Source organism: Halichoerus grypus, chromosome 3, assembly GCF_964656455.1.
Source record: "Halichoerus grypus chromosome 3, mHalGry1.hap1.1, whole genome shotgun sequence".
NCBI classification, from domain to species: domain Eukaryota; kingdom Metazoa; phylum Chordata; class Mammalia; order Carnivora; family Phocidae; genus Halichoerus; species Halichoerus grypus.
This window is the reverse complement of record NC_135714.1, coordinates 41,604,737-41,623,200: the sequence shown is the minus strand read 5'-3', so window position 1 is coordinate 41,623,200 and position 18,464 is coordinate 41,604,737. Positions and strand designations below refer to the sequence as shown.

At 36.0% G+C, this 18,464-nt stretch overlaps 1 protein-coding gene across 2 annotated transcripts in view; it reads left to right on the top strand.

The window, feature by feature from the left end:
- SCFD2 (sec1 family domain containing 2) overlaps positions 1–18,464 on the top strand; it is a 433,063-nt gene that overhangs the window by 93,692 nt on the left and 320,907 nt on the right. For both annotated transcript variants that reach the window (XM_078068601.1, XM_036106903.2), the window contains exon 4: positions 13,459–13,634. In XM_078068601.1, coding sequence (XP_077924727.1) covers positions 13,459–13,634 — 176 coding nt within the window. The remainder of the gene's footprint in view (positions 1–13,458; positions 13,635–18,464) is intronic.

Genomic DNA, 18,464 nt, shown 5'->3' with positions numbered 1-18,464 from the left:
GCCTTCTGTTACTTACTTCTAGTTTCCTAGAAGACTAGATATTTTTGTATCCCCTGTTGTGCCTTGTACATCGATACTCAGTTAATGATTGCTACTGATCTTAAAGCCTACTTCTATCCCTCCCTTCCCCACAAAAAACTGAAATACCCATTCAGTCTCATGGCTTTATCTTATCTGACACTTTCTCCAGTGTATCTCTCATCCCTTCCCATCCTCTCTAATAGACAGCATCTTATGTTCCTGTAGGTACTGTTTTTGTTCATATTGCTATTGCAGCAGTTACTACCAGACCCTGAGTAGTTGGGGCTGAGAATTTTTGCCTGTGCTTCTTAGTATTCTCCACACCTAACACAAGACTTTGAACTTACTCTATACCCAATAAATGTTCATGAAATTAATAAGTACATTCTTAAAAATTATTGAGGACCTCACAAACTTTTGTTTATGTGGATTATATCTATTGACTCTTTGATAGGTAGACAATATTCCATTAGAAATTCAAGCAGGGAGAATTTTTAAAAATATTTATTAATATAAAAATACGGTAAACCTATTACATGTGAACATGAGTAATGTTTTTATGAAAAATAACTGTTTTCTAAAACAAAATAATGTAGAGTAGCACTGTTTTACATTTTTGTGCCACCTCTAATGTCTGGTTTAATAGAAGACAGCTGTGTTCTCTTATTTTCTTCTTCATTTAATCTGTTATGATACAGTATTTTGGATGAAGTGTATAAAAATAAATGGCCCTAGAAAGATATATATTTGGAAAAAGGAGGACTATTTTAATACCTTTTCAGAAAATTGAAGGCATTCTTCTTTGATACTACGCCAGCTTTACAAGAGATAATTTCTTACATTTAATCACATTGTGAAATATGAAACTGTATCATTGGATTTTCCATACTGTATTACATTAAAAGCCATTGATCTCTCTTGTGCTTTATGTGGATCTTTTACACACATGTTGTTTATACCATGTGCATTAGTCACTTGGAAAATGTTGGTTCTCTAAATTATGCAGATCTTCCGGTTGTTGACAGATATTATATAAAAAAACCATATTTGTTGATATCCTAATTAAATCATTAGAAAATGTTTAATTATTTGGAATATAAAGATATAGGGGCAGATATAAGCTTTCCAAAATTATAATTTTCACATGAAAACTTGACTTTTGCTCTTGACAATACAAACCATCATTGTCCTTGAAGTGACAGGCCCACTTCATTCATTTTTTGGGAAAATGTGTAAAGGATCAGAGTTTTTCATTTGTCTTTCCCAGTAAAAATTGTGTGCCATGAAAACAGGGGCTAGTTCATTTCACAACTCAAGTAATCGCCCTAGTGCTTTTCCTCAATCCAATCATTTTACTTCAGTTTGTACCAGAAGTGCTTTTTGTATATTTCCCATTTCTTTATGCAGGATATTGATGTTTTCTTAAGGGTTGAGATTTGATAAAATTAACAGCATTTACAGTTTCATCATGACCATTCTGAAGTGAAACTGACTACTTGTGTAATTCAGCACCACTGCCTGTATTGGTGTGATGGCCCCAGCACTTTACCCACCATTGTTTTTGTACCACGTGTAAGCACTGCACAGTAACAAAATCCAGTAACATCTTAGTACTATTATGAAAATAACTTTGGCTTTTTTGACTACCTGATAGTATCTCAGGAAGCCAGAGATCTGTGGAACATCTTTGAGAACCATCATTTAAAACAATTCCACATTCCCTGGGGTATAAGATTGGCACAATTTCCTAGAGATCATTGAAATCATATTTAGGTGTCAAAATAGAAGGGGAGAAAGCTCACTGAAATTTTTTTCTGTATATTATCCAGATCTACAGGCAATAGACTATCATTTTTATTCATTTAAAAGATATTTATTATCTGCACATATTATATATTAAGTCCTTATAGGGGATAAGAAATGTATAAAATATTTTGTCTTCAAATGAATAAGTCATTTAACTTTCTGAGTCTGTTTCTCCATCTGCAAAATGGGGGCTTAGCAGATTATCTGGTAATCTGATAATTAGATGAGGTGATTTATATGAAACATAGTGTTTGTGAAATTCAAGGTATTCTGTATAAGCAGGGTATAGTATGATGGAATTATTTATTGTCTCCTGGGCAGGTAAGTCACATTATAAACATAATGACCAATGGTCATGCAACTGCCACATGTGGGGGTGGAATTATTCTGTGTGAAGGATTTGTTCCCTGATCGTCTCAGTTGGAAAATGTGTGGCTAGAGTAATGGTTTCTAGAAGTGAAAGTAGAGATTTGGGATTTAGTTACCTAGTGATTATGTTGAAACCTAAGTAGTGAATTTCTAAAGGAAATATAAGGTTGATCAACTAGAGAGAGAAGGTAGAATGGTTGAGAAGAAGGGCTGAAGGCAGAGACCTAAAGAAGACCTCTATTTAGGGGTATGAAGGTAGAGAATCTAGAGAAACAAAGTTTGCACTGAGTTAATAATTAATAATGCCTGAACGCTTTAAGGTCACTAAACAAATGCTTCCCTCTCATACTCCATCACCTAAAACAGAACTCAAGTTGCCTCTGCTTCTCTGTTTTCCTCATCGGCAAAATGGGAATCTGAATTTCTAACATCCCTTCTTCAAGCATCTACTCTCTGGCCCTATATTTTTAACTTAAATTGGTGCATCTTTTTTCTCTTCTTTTTTCCTCATCTGCCTCTTCCTCTTCTTCTTCCTCTTCCTCTTCCTCTTCATTTTTATGTTTTCTCAACATAAAAGGGATCTTCAACATGAGACTATGGGCTAGGAGTTTAAAAACCCAGGAGAATGATATGCTGAGAAAGTCCATGGCAACAGGGTGGGATTTCTTTACCTAGAGGCTCCCCTAAGAGCAGAAATTCTTTTCCAAGTCAGAGTGGTCCCACCAAGGAAATGCCCCTTCCCTGGCAGCCTTGGATACTGCCTTCTAGATAACCGGGGTAATCTATCTGTTCCCTTCCATGCTCTCTCCTGAGTTTATAAATGTTGATGCAGTGTTTAAGTTAGCCTCAGGAAGGCTGCATTTCCAAGGAAAATCAAACCATAAATGCTTCTGGTGGTTTTATATTTCAGTGTTTTGTATAACTTTCAGGGAGAGCTGTTTATTTTCTATCTGTGACCCCTGGCCCCTCAGCAGTTACACTTGATTCCATGCTATCCTGAAAACATATTTTACAATAAACTTCTGAATTTTGGAACCATTTGATTGAATTGATTTGTATAATTAAAATGCTATTTTCTCATTAGTTTCTTACTCTATCTCTGTAATACCATAGAGCTCAAAATTTGTGTAACGAGAGACATACACAATTTAAAGGATATCCCAGGAAACCTTCAGTATATATGGAGTTACAAAATGGATATCAATTCCCAGCTGTACTTTATCTAGCTTTCACTAAACAGATGGCTGTATATGCTGCCCTTCAGATCCCTATGGTAGAAGATTTATAACGTCTTCCTTCTTCCTCCTTTAATAACTTGTTTCAGCATCTAATAGTTATCGCGATCATGAAGTATTTTTCTCATTTCTGACTTAAATCTCTCCACCTGCATGTTAACCATATTCCTTTGCCCTTCGACCTCGATAGAGGTGGGAAGCAGGCAGGTATGATTACTCTTCTATTTCTTTAATCTGTTGAAAGACAATGCTTTATCCATTGTACAAATCTGTTTATTCTACCTGAGACAGACATGATTTTATTTCAGAATCAAGAGTCTATTTAAAAAGTAATACTAGCACATGCTTCTAGAAAATTCAAATCATAATGTACATGAAATAAAAAGTGAAGGTATATCCTCCCTCCCCACCATCTTGCTCTTCAACATAATCTTTGTTCCTAAATTAGTATCTTGCTTTCCAGGCCCTTTTCTATGTAACTAGATAAGAAAGTAAGTAAATAAATATGTAAAAATATTATGAGAACAATAAAATAAAGATGCATACTATAATATGGTAATGTGGTTTCCATTGTGATTCTTTCATTAGTGTTTTGGCTACCCAATGTAAAATACCAGAAGGAAACTTAGTGATACAGTAGTGCTTCATTTTAAACATTACATGTATACTTTTAAAACTATTTTAAATTGTTAAATTTAATCAAATTAAAAAATGTGAAGATACAACCATGGAAAACTCTTTGACAGTATCAACTAAAGCGAAGTATACACTCACCCAGCAAACATGTGGGCATATAACCAGTAGAAATGAGTGCTTATGTCCACCAAAAGACATGTAATAGAATGTTCATAGCATCATTATTTATATTGGCCCCATCTTTGAAGTGTCCTTCAAAGCAGAATAGATGAAGAAACTGGTATAGTCAGAGCAATAAAGCATGGTTAAAAAAAAGAAAAAAGATTGAGATTCTGGATAATGTTGAACAAAAGCTAAACACAAAAGAGTACATATGTGTAACTTCATTTATATGAGGTTCAAAAACAGATAAAAAATGATCTGTGGTGGTAGAGATAGAAGTAATGGTCTACCTTTGTGGCATTATTGACTGGATAAGTATAAGTATATGGAGGAGTCTTCTAGAGTATTGGGCATATTCTTTATGTTGATCTGGATAGTGGTTACATGGGTAGATACATATGTAAAAATTAATTGAACTGTGCACTTAATATTTGTATACTTTGCTTTATGTTATACTCCTCACTTTCCACCTCTGTCATACCTGAGGCTTCTGAGTCTGGTGTTGCTGTCACCTTCTGCGGAGGTAGCTCCCTCTGCTGTACCACCTTTTCATGTATTCTGGGCAAAGCCTTTTTGGTGGCTGAGGGTAGGAGTTTTATTTTTATTGTTTTGCTCCATCATTTAGTACTCTTCCATTCCTTATCTTCCATGCATTTGTACTTTAAATTTTTAAAGTTAAAATTTTAAAAATTTTAAAAAGTTAAAAAGTTAAAATTTTAAAAAATATGATAAAAATGACAGTATTATTATTATATTAAAAAATTGGAGTTCACTTATAATTACTTGAATATTCTCATTTCTGCTTTTCTCAGTTATAACTAAGTATAACTAAGCATCATTGTGTCTCCCAATGGAAAATTCCATTCAGGTTTTATTCCAACATATGTAGATCTATAGCAGTGTATCTTTCTCGTAACTAAGGAAATTTGGGAATGGGCTTTTTCTTGGGTGATGAAAATGTTCTCAAATTATATGGTGGTGATAATTACACAACTCTGTAAATATACTATAAACCACTCAATTGTATAATTTAAGGGTGAATTTTATGGTATGTAACAAAACAAAATTCAGCCAAAGTTTAAGCATAAACTGAGTAATTGTCCTAAAATGTAGAAAAAAACAGGAAATGGAAAAGATGATAGAAAAGATAAAAGATAATAGAGAACCAATCCAGGATATCCAAAAACTATATTAGAAGTTTCAGAAAGAAAGAGAAAGCAGAGAATAAGAAATTAGCAAAGGAAGAATGTGAGACTTTCCCAGATGTGAAGAAAGACATAGTCAAATTGAATAGGCTTACTGAGAAGAAATTGGGAAGAATAAAAAGACCTCTAAGCTAGACATAATAACTGTGAGTCCTTAGAGTACAAGACAATAAGATCCTAAAGGCCCCAAGATGGAAAAAAGAAGCTCACCTACAAAGGAACAGGAATGAGACTGGCACACATTCTTTATCAGCAACCCTGAAAACCAGAAGATAATGCATAATGCATTATTGGCCACCTAGAATTCCAGACCCCAATAAACTACCATGAAACTTTGAGGACAAGAAAATGCCTTTTCAGGGATACAAAAACTCTGCTTTCTTCAGAGTTCCTTTTCTGAGGTTACTTAAGGATGTCCAGTAAGAAAAGGCAGTATACCAAGAAGGAAAAATCAGGGATTTAATGAAACCGTTCCAACAGAGGAGAGCAATAAAAGGAGTTCCAGGCTGCTGGCTGTGCAGAAAGGCCTAGAAAACAATCTGCCTATGTTGGAATGGGAGAATGAAAGGTTTGACAGTATTCAGGGAGGGGAAAAAAAAAACCCAGACTCCAAAGATAGGATACTGTATTGGAGGTTAGAATACTTTAAAGCTTTGATTAAGTAGATAATGCAAAGGAAGGGAGGGAGGGAGGAAGGAAGGAAGGAAAGAAGGAAGGAAGGAAATACGCCACAGAGCATTCTAGAAGCAAAGTGTATTATATGCATAAGGAAAGGTAATCATAGCACATAATTTGGCTCTGTCATTAATAGTTATATAGTTCATACTGATGTAAGCACTATTGATTGATTTTGAACTTTTCTAATGAAACCATAGAAAAAGCACATAAAAATAAATATGGTTACAGAACAAAATATAAATGCCAGTCATTGTGACAAGGTAAAACTAAAAGTACAGTTGATTTGCAAGATGAAAGGGGGGAACTAAGAAGTAAGGGGGAAGTATAAGGGGGCTATTTGTGTTCAGCTGCTGTTATTAGGTGGCACAAAATGTTGAAATAATGAAAAAAAAACAAATGAACAGATGTGACTTTTGTGTAATATTGAAATTATTCTGTTTGCCAATTGTGTATGAGCAAATAAACCAGAGTTTCAGCAGGACCTCTTATATATAAGTATTTTAATGTACTGCGCCTTTATTATATTAGAAAAATGATTAAAAAGGAGACAAATGAAATGCTGATTTCTGGGAATGCAAGACTTAGAACACCTAGGTTTGTTTATTCAAATTTCATACACTGTTTTCATGAAAATGATGAATAAAAAACATGCAATGACAGTCTTATTATTTCTATTGCCAAGAGGTTTTAAAAAAATTTAGTAGCTAAATATGGTATTTTAGACAAAATTTCTGGTGGTGGTTGCTTTCTACCATTAAGACACAGTTTTATGATTAAATCAAACCCGGCATTGACAGAATATTCTTTATTTTATTTTATTTTATTTTTTTATTATTATGTTATGTTAATCACCATACATTACATCATTAGTTTTTGATGGAGTGATCCACGATTCATTGTTTGCGTATAACACTCAGCGCTCCATGCAGAACGTACCCTCCTTAATACCCATCACCAGGCTAACCCATCCCCCCCCCACCCCTCTAGAACCCTCAGTTTGTTTCTCAGAGTCCATAGTCTCTCATGGTTCGTCTCCCCCTCTGATTTCCCCCCCTTCCAGAACATTCTTTATTTTAAGCATATCAACAAAGAATCATGTATGTATAGATATGTGTAGATATTTTAAATATATTTTAACAAACCACAAAACAGGTTGAGAAAATTATAATTTATCAAGTGTATGTAGTTAATGGAAAAATAGGCTCCATGATGCATTTGATTTCAGTTGAATTCAATATTGTAAGGATCACAAACAATATTAAAATGTTAAATCCTTTTGTTTTCCAAATCTGTCCACTTTCCCTCAAGAGATAATTATATTTTAATAAGGATTTAAAAATATAAAGAGAATTGATGGTTGATAAAGTTTTATGTTTTTCTCTTAGCTAAATCTAAGTAAGAAGCCTATTTCTCTTTCTTAAAAACTCTTAAAAAAAAAAAAGCCCAATAGCTTTTCTTACTTGAAAACTATTTTTCAGATTTCAAATCATCATCTTTCAAAAAGTTGCTATATATTATACAGTCTTGATATCAAATAACCTTTGTTTTTATGGCTTTAAAAAGTGTGTTGCAAGGCCTTCTGAATGGACATTTTAAAATCACCATGTAAGTTTGCATGCCAAGCTTTTGTTGTTGTTGTTTTCTGATATGAGATATGAATACATGTCCTGCTCTTACTTTTTCAGCACCTGCTTCTGGTTGTTTGCTGTTTTAGTTGATGTGAACTGAGCAGCTTTCTCAAGTCATCAGTCTCATTGTAGCATTTTTGGCAGTCAGTTAGTTGATTTCCATTTGTTTTATGTAAGGTTGTGATTAACTTTAAGATTTTGAAAATCTCACTAGCCTGTATTTTATTTTATTTATTTATTTTTTAAATTTTATTTTATTATGTTATGTTAGTCACCATACAATACATCATTAGTTTTTGATGTAGTGATCCACGATTCATTGTTTTCGTATAACACCCAGTGCTCCATGCAGTATGTGCCCTCCTTAATACCCACCACTGGGCTAACCCATCCCTCCACCCCCTCCCCTCTAAAACCCTCAGTTTGTTTCTCAGAGTCCATAGTCTCTCATGGTTCCTCTCTCCCTCCGATTCCGCCCCCCTTCATTTTTCCCTTCCTTCTCCTAATGTCCTCCATGCTATTCCTTATGTTCCACAAATAAGTGAAACCGTATGATTATTGACTTTCTCTGCTTGATTTATTTCACTTAGCATAATCTCCTCCAGTCCCATCCATGTTGGTGTAAAAGTTGCGTATTCATCCTTTCTAATGGCTGAGTAATATTACATTGAATATATGGACCACATCTTCTTTATCCATTCATCTGTTGAAGGGCATCTCAACTCTTTCCACAGTTCGGCTATTGTGGACATTGCTGCTATGAACGTTGGGGTGCATATGGCCCTTCTTTTCACTACATCTGTGTCTTTGGGGTAAATACCCAGTAGTGCAGTTGCTGGGTCATAGGGTAGCTCTATTTTTAATTTTCTGAGGCATCTCCACACTGTTTTCCAAAGTGGCTGTACCAACTTGCATTCCCACCAACAGTGTAAGAGGGTTCCCCTTTCTCTCCATCATTTGTTGTTTCTTCCCCTGTCCATTTTTGCCATTCTAACTGGTGTAAGGTGGTATCTCTGTGGTTTTGATTTGAATTTCCCTGATGGCTAATGATGATGAACATAAGATACCTCGGAATAAACCTAACCAAAGAGGTAAAGGATCTATACTCTAGGAACTACAGAACACTCATGAAAGAAGTTGAAGAAGACACAAAAAGATGGAAAAACATTCCATGCTCATGGATCGGAAGAATAAACATTGTTAAAATGTCTATGCTACCCAGAGCAATCTATACCTTCAATGGCATCCCGATCAAAATTCCAGTGACATTTCTCATAGTGCTGGAACAATCCTAAAATTTGTATGGAATCAGAAAAGACCCTGAATCACCAAGGAAGTGTTGAAAAAGAAAAACAAAGCTAGGGGCATCACGTTGCCCGATTCCAAGCTATATTACAAAGCTGTGATCACCAAGACAGCATGGTACTGGCACAAAAACAGATGTATAGACCAATGAAACAGAATAGAGAGCCCAGATAGGGACCCTCAACTCTATGGTCAAATAATCTTCTACAAAGCAGGAAAAAATATGCAATGGAAAAAAGACAGTCTCTTCAATAAATGGTGCTGGGAAAATTGGACAGCCACATGCAGAAGAATGAAACTCGACCATTCTCTAAGACCATACACAAAGATAAACTCAAAATGGATGAAAGACCTCAATGTGAGACAGGAATCCATCAAAATCCTAGAGGAGAACATAGGCAGTAACCTCTTTGACATCGGCCACAGCAACTTCTTTCAGGATACATCTCCAAAGGCTAGGGAAACAAAAGCAAAAATGAACTTTTGAGACTTAATCAAGATAAAAAGCTTCTGCACAGCAAAGGAAACAGTCAACAAAACAAAGAGGCAACCCACAGAATGGGAAAAGATATTTGCAAATGACACTACAGAGAAAGGGCTGGTATCCAAGATCTATTAAAGACCTTCTCAAACTCAACACCCAAAAAACAAATAATCAAATCAAAAAATGGGCAGAAGACATGAACAGACACTTCTCTGAAGAAGACATACAGCTGGCTAACAGACACATGAAAAAGTGTTCACTAGCGTATATTTTAAAGCACCTGTGTGACCTACTTCTTTACTGAATTCTAAGCAGCATGTTATGGAGCAAAAAGAAATCTGCTATCAAGATGTACCTAATGAAGTGTTACTGGCATTTGTACGTAAAAAAAAAAAGCTATATAGAGGGGAACAGAACAGGGCAGCAAAGGCAAATAATTACTAAATTCACAATGTAGTGTGTTGTTGCATTTCCAATTACCAAATTCTCTATACTCATTTGTTCCTTTGGATCACATGCCTTAGGTGGGCAGGCAGCATTACGTAAATATGATGACTAGAGGCTGAGCTAGGAAATGCTAACTAGATAAAAAGTTCAACTATGTTTTTGAATCAACGAAACTCTTATCTTTAAATTGAATATATGGTTATTACAACAGAAATCTAAACAGACCTTCTGATAACTTGCTCTGATGATTTCTCTCTATAAGACAGTTAAATTGCAAATGGGTTATATGTATTTTGAGCTTAATTCTGCCTCCTGAGTTAAGGAGATAGGGTTGGACAATTTAGCAGTTTTGAATCTTAAAGGGCCTTTCACGCTTTCAAGACATTTTGTATTTTTCCTCAGCAGTATTACCACAAACATGATTAAGTAATTATTTGTATAATTGTTTAATGAACATCTCTCTTGATAGACTAAGCTCTATGTGTACAGGAACCGAATTGCCATCACCAGCAGTACATTGTGTAACAAATACATGGAGGTCATGGCAATCATTGATTGAACGCATTTCATGTGAAAATTTTTTTAATAGGCATTAAAAGATGTCATTGTGTAAACATGTTATCGTTTGCACAAAAGGCCTCCATCCCTAAATGAGAATGATATGTAATAGATTGAATTAAATAGGAGGGTATCGAGGAGACATTTGTCTTTTATATTTGTTCACTGTGAGGACAAAGAGTTTTGTCTGATTTGTTTACAGGTTTATTTCTAGCAATAAGAACAGTGTCTGTCACAGAAATATATGTTGAATCAATGACTTAATAAAAGTAATGGCACAATTTAATAATAAGAAAGTAAACAACCTAATAAAAAATGGGCAAAAGATTTGAACAGACACTTCACCAAAAAACATACAGGATGGCACATAAGCACATAAAAAGATGATCAACATTATTTATCATTAGAAAAATACAAATTAAAACCACAGTGAGATGTTGCTACACATGTATTAGAACGACTAAAATAAAAATAACTGGCAGTAGCAACGGCTGGTGAGGATGTGAGGTACTAGAATTCTCATAGGTTGCTGGCAGGACAGGCTGCTTTGGAAATCAATTTGTCAGTTTCTTACAAAGTTAAACATATATTTAGCATATGACCCAGCAACCCCAGGTCTAGAAATTTACCCAGGAAAAATGAAACCATTTGTCCACACACACATACTCACATGAAAACCTGAACATGGATATTTGTGAAGGCTTTATTCATAATTTCTAAAAAATTGGAACTAGTCCAAATGATCACTAACTGGTGAATGGATAAATGAATGGCTAAATAAACTATGACACATTCATACAATGGAATATTATTCAGCAAAAAAAGGGAGCAAACTACTAATACAAGCAACAACAAGGACAAATATCAAATGCATTATGCTGAAGTGAAGGAAGCCAGAATCAAATGGCTCCATACTGTATAATTCCATCTCTATAACATTCTGGAAAAGCTGAACTATGGGACAGAGATCAGATAAACACAGAGAAGTGCTCACAAGGGCTGGGGTGGAGAAGGAGAATTGACTACTAAGAGGGTAAAGTCTTTGGAATGATGGAAATGTTCTGTATCTTGACTGTGATAGTGCTTACCCAACTATATGCATTTGTCACAATTCCTAGAGCTGTACACCAGAAGAAGGGTGAACTTTATGTAAATTATACCTTAATAAACCTGACTCAGAACCAGACAAAGAAGGAATTGATGAGGCTCTTCTCTGTAAGTAGTTAAGCAAGTAGATCATTAGCTTGCTGCCTTGAGAATCAGGAATGAACTCAGACTTTACCAAGGAACCAAAGAAATGAGTGAGGCTTGCTTCACTACTTACCATTCCACTATTCTTATTCTTTCTGTTGCAGGCTTATAACTTTCTTGTGGCAAGGTCTTTGGTTTTTGTGTATTGTGATCAAAAACCACTTATTAAGTGATACCTGATATTTAGCATTGTGTAAGACACTGAACTCCCAGTGCCTCAGGTGGGTCTAACAGATGCAGCACATGCCTTGTTTGCCACCCCGTAGAGTTGCTATGAGAATCAGAAGATGGCATACTTGCACTATGTAAACTGTAAGGTGCTAAGTAAATATAGGTGATTTCATTGCTAAATATTATACCTAGATACAATAAACAAACTTGGATTTCAGGCATTGGAGAGCAACCCACAAACATGGTATGGATAAGGTGTGTAGGAAAGATTTACCTGACCTGCATCTATGTTTGGCCCCACTGCTACCTCCTTGTCCAATGGAGAGAATCTGGTGTTCAGGAGTTTTGTCCATAGCACCCATGATCAGCAGGAATGCAGTTTGATACGTTGGACAATGTGAAGTGACTCAAAGGACTGCAATAGGCAAATGTTGGACTTAGAGGCTCTAAAGGAGTGAATCTTCAACAAACGTTTTGTTTTTCTGTACTATCTAGTCTTTTATGAGATAGGGCTCTTGTTTTAGTCTAGGTGACCATTGTAGTAAATGTGCTGTATCACTCATGCGCAGTGTTTTCTTCTGATGCCTCATCTTCCAGTGTTTTTGCCACCCCAGGTCTCCATAGATTTTTATTTCATGTGACAGCCAGCTTTGATCTTCATGAATATTGTCATGAACCCACTGATATCAGTGATAAGGTTTTAGCCACAGTTGTAACGGATTTCTCTTCTTACTTTCTATACATACACACACCATTAGAAATTTTGCCTTTTTGCTTCTTAGATCGCTATGTACTCTGCTTGGAGAGGCACTCCATGTTGAGCTCAAAGAATACTTATTTGGATGACTTTGAGAATTTATTTGTGGGGCATTGCAGAATTATAAAATAAGTTCTACTAGTAATAGAGCCTTGGCCAGATCACTTAATATGTTTCTCTACTTGTGTGTTTTTTTTTAATTTTTAAATTTTTACTTATTTACATTTTAAAGATTTGTTCATTTATTTTTAGAGAGAGAGAGAGCATGAGTGGGAGGGGCAGAGGGAGAGAGAATCTCAAGCATACTCCTTGCTGAGTGTGGGGCCTGATGCAGGGCTTGATCTCATGACCCTGACATTATGACCTGAAGCGAAACCAAGAGTCGGACACTTAACCAACTGTGCCACCCAGGCGCCCCAGTTTTTTTTTTTTTTTAAGTGGGCTCCATGCCCAGTGTGAAGCCCAATGCAGGGCTTGAACTCAGGACCCTGAGATGAAGACCCAAACTGAGATCAAGAGTCGGATGCTTAACCAACTGAGCCACTCAGGTGCCCCCTGTTTCTTTACTTGTAAAAGGCAGGTAATAGTTTCAAATTTGCTACTGTCAACATGTTGTTGTAAGAATCACAATAGCTTAGGAAAGCTTGCAGCCAACTCTGAAATTCTGTGCCAGTAGGAAGCAGTAATATTATTAATGGCATTCTTCTCATGATTTTACTACTGATAAATTATTATGTTTCTCCAGGGAGAGCCACTCCGGGGCAGCTCATGTCCTATATTCAGCTCTTCAAGAACAATGTCAAAGCTTTAGTGAATCACTGTGGGCTCCTACAGCTTGGGCTGGCCACAGTTCAAACTCTGAAACACCCGCAGACTGCCAAGTGGGATAACTTTCTGGCTTTTGAAAGACTCCTTCTCCAGGTATGTTGCTATGGGAGTTTCTTGGGATATTAATAGTTAAAATGCTTGCTTCTGGGAAAAAACTTTGATGGTTATTGTAGTCTTAGTAATAAGTCATATTGTTGACATATACTCTATATCATATTCTCTAAGAGCCTCCAAATTAAAATTTTAGTAGAAATTTTCCATACCTTTGATTTTTTGTTTTTCGTTTTGTTTTTATTTGTTTTTTTTTTGACAGTGACATCTTTGGCTTCTCACTCAATACCAAGAATGTTTTTTGAGCATTTGACTAACCTCTTTTCAATTTTATGCCATTTGGACCTTTCTTGATCTTCATGGTATCTTTATTCAATCCTTGCGACTTTCCTTGCAGAATATTACTACTATTTACATTTCTTCTGACGCTAACTAGTCTCTAATCCTCAAACAACATATAGCATGTGGCTTAAAATGATGCTTAGTAAAAGACGAATGAAGACAAACAACATTTGTGAATGTAGTGAATTTGAAGTGATTTGTATGGGGTTAGGACCTTTTCATGATTGATGAAATATTTTCATGGAAAACTTAAAAAATTATAAAGCATTTCAAACTAAAATAAAATAATATGACATATCTATATGTACTCCCCACGTAGACTCAATGTAATTTATCCATTTTTAATATTTTTATATCCTTTTCATTAAAGAAATAAAACAGAAATAAAGTTGAAACATCTCTGATACTTATACCTTTCATTGCTCTGATTCTTCTTTTTTCTTTCCCAGAGGTAATCACAAACACGATTCCTTGTTTCTGTATTTTTATTAAATACTTATTTATCCATAAATAATACAGAGTATTGTGCTCTGGGTTTTACTTTTTATGTAAGTAATATTGTACTATAAATATTCCTAAACAACTTGTGTTTTCCTCTCAACATTCTATTTTTAAGATAATTCAAGTTGACATCTATAGATCTAGTTCATTTATTTAAACTATACCATACTATTTGATTATATGAATATACAACACTTTATTTATACAATTCATATTGTTGTATAATTAAGCTATTCCATATTCGTGTGTGTGTGTGTATGTGTGTGTAGAGGGAGAGAGAGAGAGAAAAACAAGAAAGAATGTGGTGAATATTCTAGACCATGTGTTTTGGTATACACGTGAAAGAGTTTCTCTAGGATACATATATTGGAAAGGATGTTAGATTACTGACAATGCATATTGTTGAATTTACTAAATATCAACAAAGTGATCACCAAAGAGGTTGACCTAGTTGATCCTTCTGCTAGGCATGGATGACATTTTGTTTCCCCACATAGTGTCCAGTACTCAGTATTATCAAATTAGAACATTTTTTAATAGTGGGTCAGTGCTATTTCTTTATATAAGTTTGCAATTCTCTGACTACTGATGAGGTTGAGCATCTTTTATAGTATTTACTGACTCAGTTTTCCTCTTCTGTCAATTGCTCATACTTGTACTGTGCCCATTTTTATCTATTGGGTAACAGAAAACTGTCTTACATCATGCAAATACTTCACTGAGGCTATGGTTTGTCTTCTAACTTTAATGCCAGTATATTGTACAAAAGTTTAAAATTTTAATATAGTCTAACTAATTAATATTATCCTTTATGATTTGTACTTATTTGTGGTTTATATTAGAAATCTTTTTTTTTTTTTTAAGATTTTATTTATTTATTTGACAGAGAGAGGAACAGCGAGAGAGGGAACACAAGCAGGGGCAGAGGGAGAGGGAGAAGCAGGCTTCCCGCAGAGCAGGGAGCCCGATGCGGGGCTCGATTCCAGGACTCTGGGATCATGACCTGAGCCGAAAGCAGACGCTTAACAACTGAGCCACCCAGGTGCCCCTAGACATCTATTTCTACCCCTGATTTCAAAACATATTGTTCTGTATTTTCTGCTAAAAATTAACTTTTGACATTTGAAATTTTAATCCACATGGAATTTATTTTTGTTTATGGTATTCAGATCTAGCTTTCTTTTCTTCCATATGGATAGTCTAGTCTCCCCATGCTATTTATCGAATACTCCATTGTACCATAAATTACTTACCTAAGAGTCATTTTCCTCTTTCTCATGTTGGCAGAACACCAATTTGTTCCAGTGTCTACTCTTTTCCCAAATGATTCAGGCAAATCCTGATTGCTCTCAGAGTACATTGGCATTCTCATTTCCCTACCTAATGATTAGTTTAGCAGTTCAAGCCAAAGACAAGCAAAGGGTAGTTTGCTGGAAGTGTTTCTAGGGAAGATTTTCTTTTGCCCTGACAGAAGATACGTAATGAGGAAACAGTCTCTTTTTTCTGCTTCTTGATGTTTGGGACATGAGCATTTTGTGATAATGAAGGGAGCTCACTGAGATCCTGAGGAGGACAGGCAGAACTTGGATCTTTGATGACTTTGAACCTTAGCTCAAATATCTTGTTTTGTGAGATAATAATTCTTCTCATTTTTGAGCCACTTAAAAAACGTTGGTTTTCTCGGGGCGCCTGCATGGCTCAGTCGTTAAGCGTCTGCCTTTGGCTCAGGTCATGATCCCAGGGTTCTGGGATTGAGCCCCACACTGGGCTCCCGGCCCAGCAGGGAGTCTGCTTCTCCCTCTCCTTCATGTTCTCTCTCGCTATCTCTCTCTCTCTCTCAGATAAAATCTTTTAAAAAAATGTTGGTTTTCTTATTTAGAGCCAAAAGATATTCATCTTTTCCTATTGATATGTAATGTACTAAAATCCCATATAACAGTGAGTTTATTTCTCAGTTTCTAGTCTGTTTCAGTGGCCAGTTTATCTGTCACAGAATTAATACCACAATGTCTTAAAATCAGCATGTCCAGCTTATGATTTTCTTTCTAAGAGGGAATTAGATTTATTTGTGGGTATTTTAAAGATTTTAATACCACTGTGAATTGAATTTTTAAAGATGCAATTTTCTGACTGTCCATTGCTGGCATATAGGGAAACTCTTCACTTTTGCCTGGTGATCACATGTCCATCAACTTTGCATTGGCATTTGTGTTTGTTTCTTCCGTTCTACACTTTCTTGATACCACTTTCTTTTTAGTGCTCTGACCAGATACTAGGACAGTCTTCAACAGAGGCAGTGAAAAGAGGCATCTTCATCTTATTCCTGACTTTAAAGAAAATGTTCTAAAATTTTACCATTAAATATTGTTTGCTGAGGGTTTTTTTCTTTAATTAAGCTTAGAAAGTTTCTTCCTAAACCTAGTTTACTGAATTGTTGTTTTGTTGTTGTTTTTTATCATTCATGAGTGTTGAGTTTCATTTCTAAATTCATTATGAATTTTTTTAGATGGCTATGTAGGGTTTTTTCTCCCTTAATTGTTAAGTGGTGAATTGTATTTATAATTTTTTTAATGTTAAATAATCATTATTGCATTCCTGGATAAGTTCAACTTGGTCTTACACATACACACACACACACAACTGGATTTAGTTTGCTAACACTTAGCTATTTTCATTTATGCTCATAGGTGAAATTAGCATATAATTTTTCTTCATTGTGCTCTGTTGTCTGGTTTTGAAACAAAGGTTATGGTAGTTTTTTTAAAATCAGGGTGAGTTTCATTTTTGTATTTTCTGGAGCTATTTATATAAGAAAGGAATCACAGTTGCTCAACAGTGAAATATCTCTAAGGAATCATCTCAAATAGCTTTGTTGTTTTTAGATTTAGATTTTTATTGCCAATTTAGTTATTTAAATGTTTCTAGATCTATTTAATTCTTTTGTTTCCTCTTGAGATTATTTTGGTAGTTTATATTAGCTTAAATCGGCTATTCATTTTTATTTTCAAATTTATTAGCATAAATTTATTCATAGAATTCTCATAAGAATTTAAATCTCCTTTGAATACATAGTTATATTCCATTTTTAAGTGCCTCGTATTTTTAATGTGCTCACTTTGGTCTCATTTTGGTCAGTATTAGCAGAATTTTATGAATCATTCTAAAGATTCGGCTATCTATCTCTGCATCTGTCGATCTCATCTGTCCCGATGCCTATACCTATCTGTTTAAGGCCAGGAGTTCATACGAATGCCCCAATTCTAATTGAATACCACAGGGTTATTGTAGCGTTCTCCCTTTACATATTTGTAACTTCCCTCTCTGACAGTGAAGAACCTGTCTCCCATTACCGTCAACATATTTAGTGACGTGACAAACTCCCCCCATACATAATCAATCTTCCATTAGAGGTGCTGCCCCTCTCATGCCCTCCGCACCTCGCCTGAGCTCTCTCTTCCTGTTGTAGGCCATGGCCAAGTCCACATAGATATTCTCTTTTGCTTCACACCCAGGTGGCCCTGCTGAAACCCCCACAGGGATGCCTTTCTTACGTCGCTTGAGCTCTGACATCTGGCGCCGTGCTACCCCCGCCTTGCCCTCATCCATGGGTGTCCTCCTCACTCCTCTCAGGCTCCAGAGCCCCCAGCAGGCCCCATCGCTGCTCCCGTGGCACAGATGCCTCCTCACTCTGCAGCCTCTGGCTCCCTGCCAGAGTACTGCCGTTGCCAACCCCCTGTTTAGATGCTCTGACCTCCCTGCTCAGGCCCTGGCAGGGTCTTGGGGTGTTACTCTCCTCCAACCTCCAATGAATGCTTTTCTCACCTCCTTTGGTTCTGACAACCCATATGGGCCTGCTGCTTCATTTCCCCCTGCATCCCGTGTCCCCTCTCCTACCATGCCCTCCTCACCCCACAGGGGCCTTGATAGACTTTTGTACCCCCCACCACCACCCACCTTGCTCAGGTTCTGATACCCTGCACTGGGCCCTCACTGCCTCCAGCTTCCCCGTGGATGTCCTCTCTATCCTCC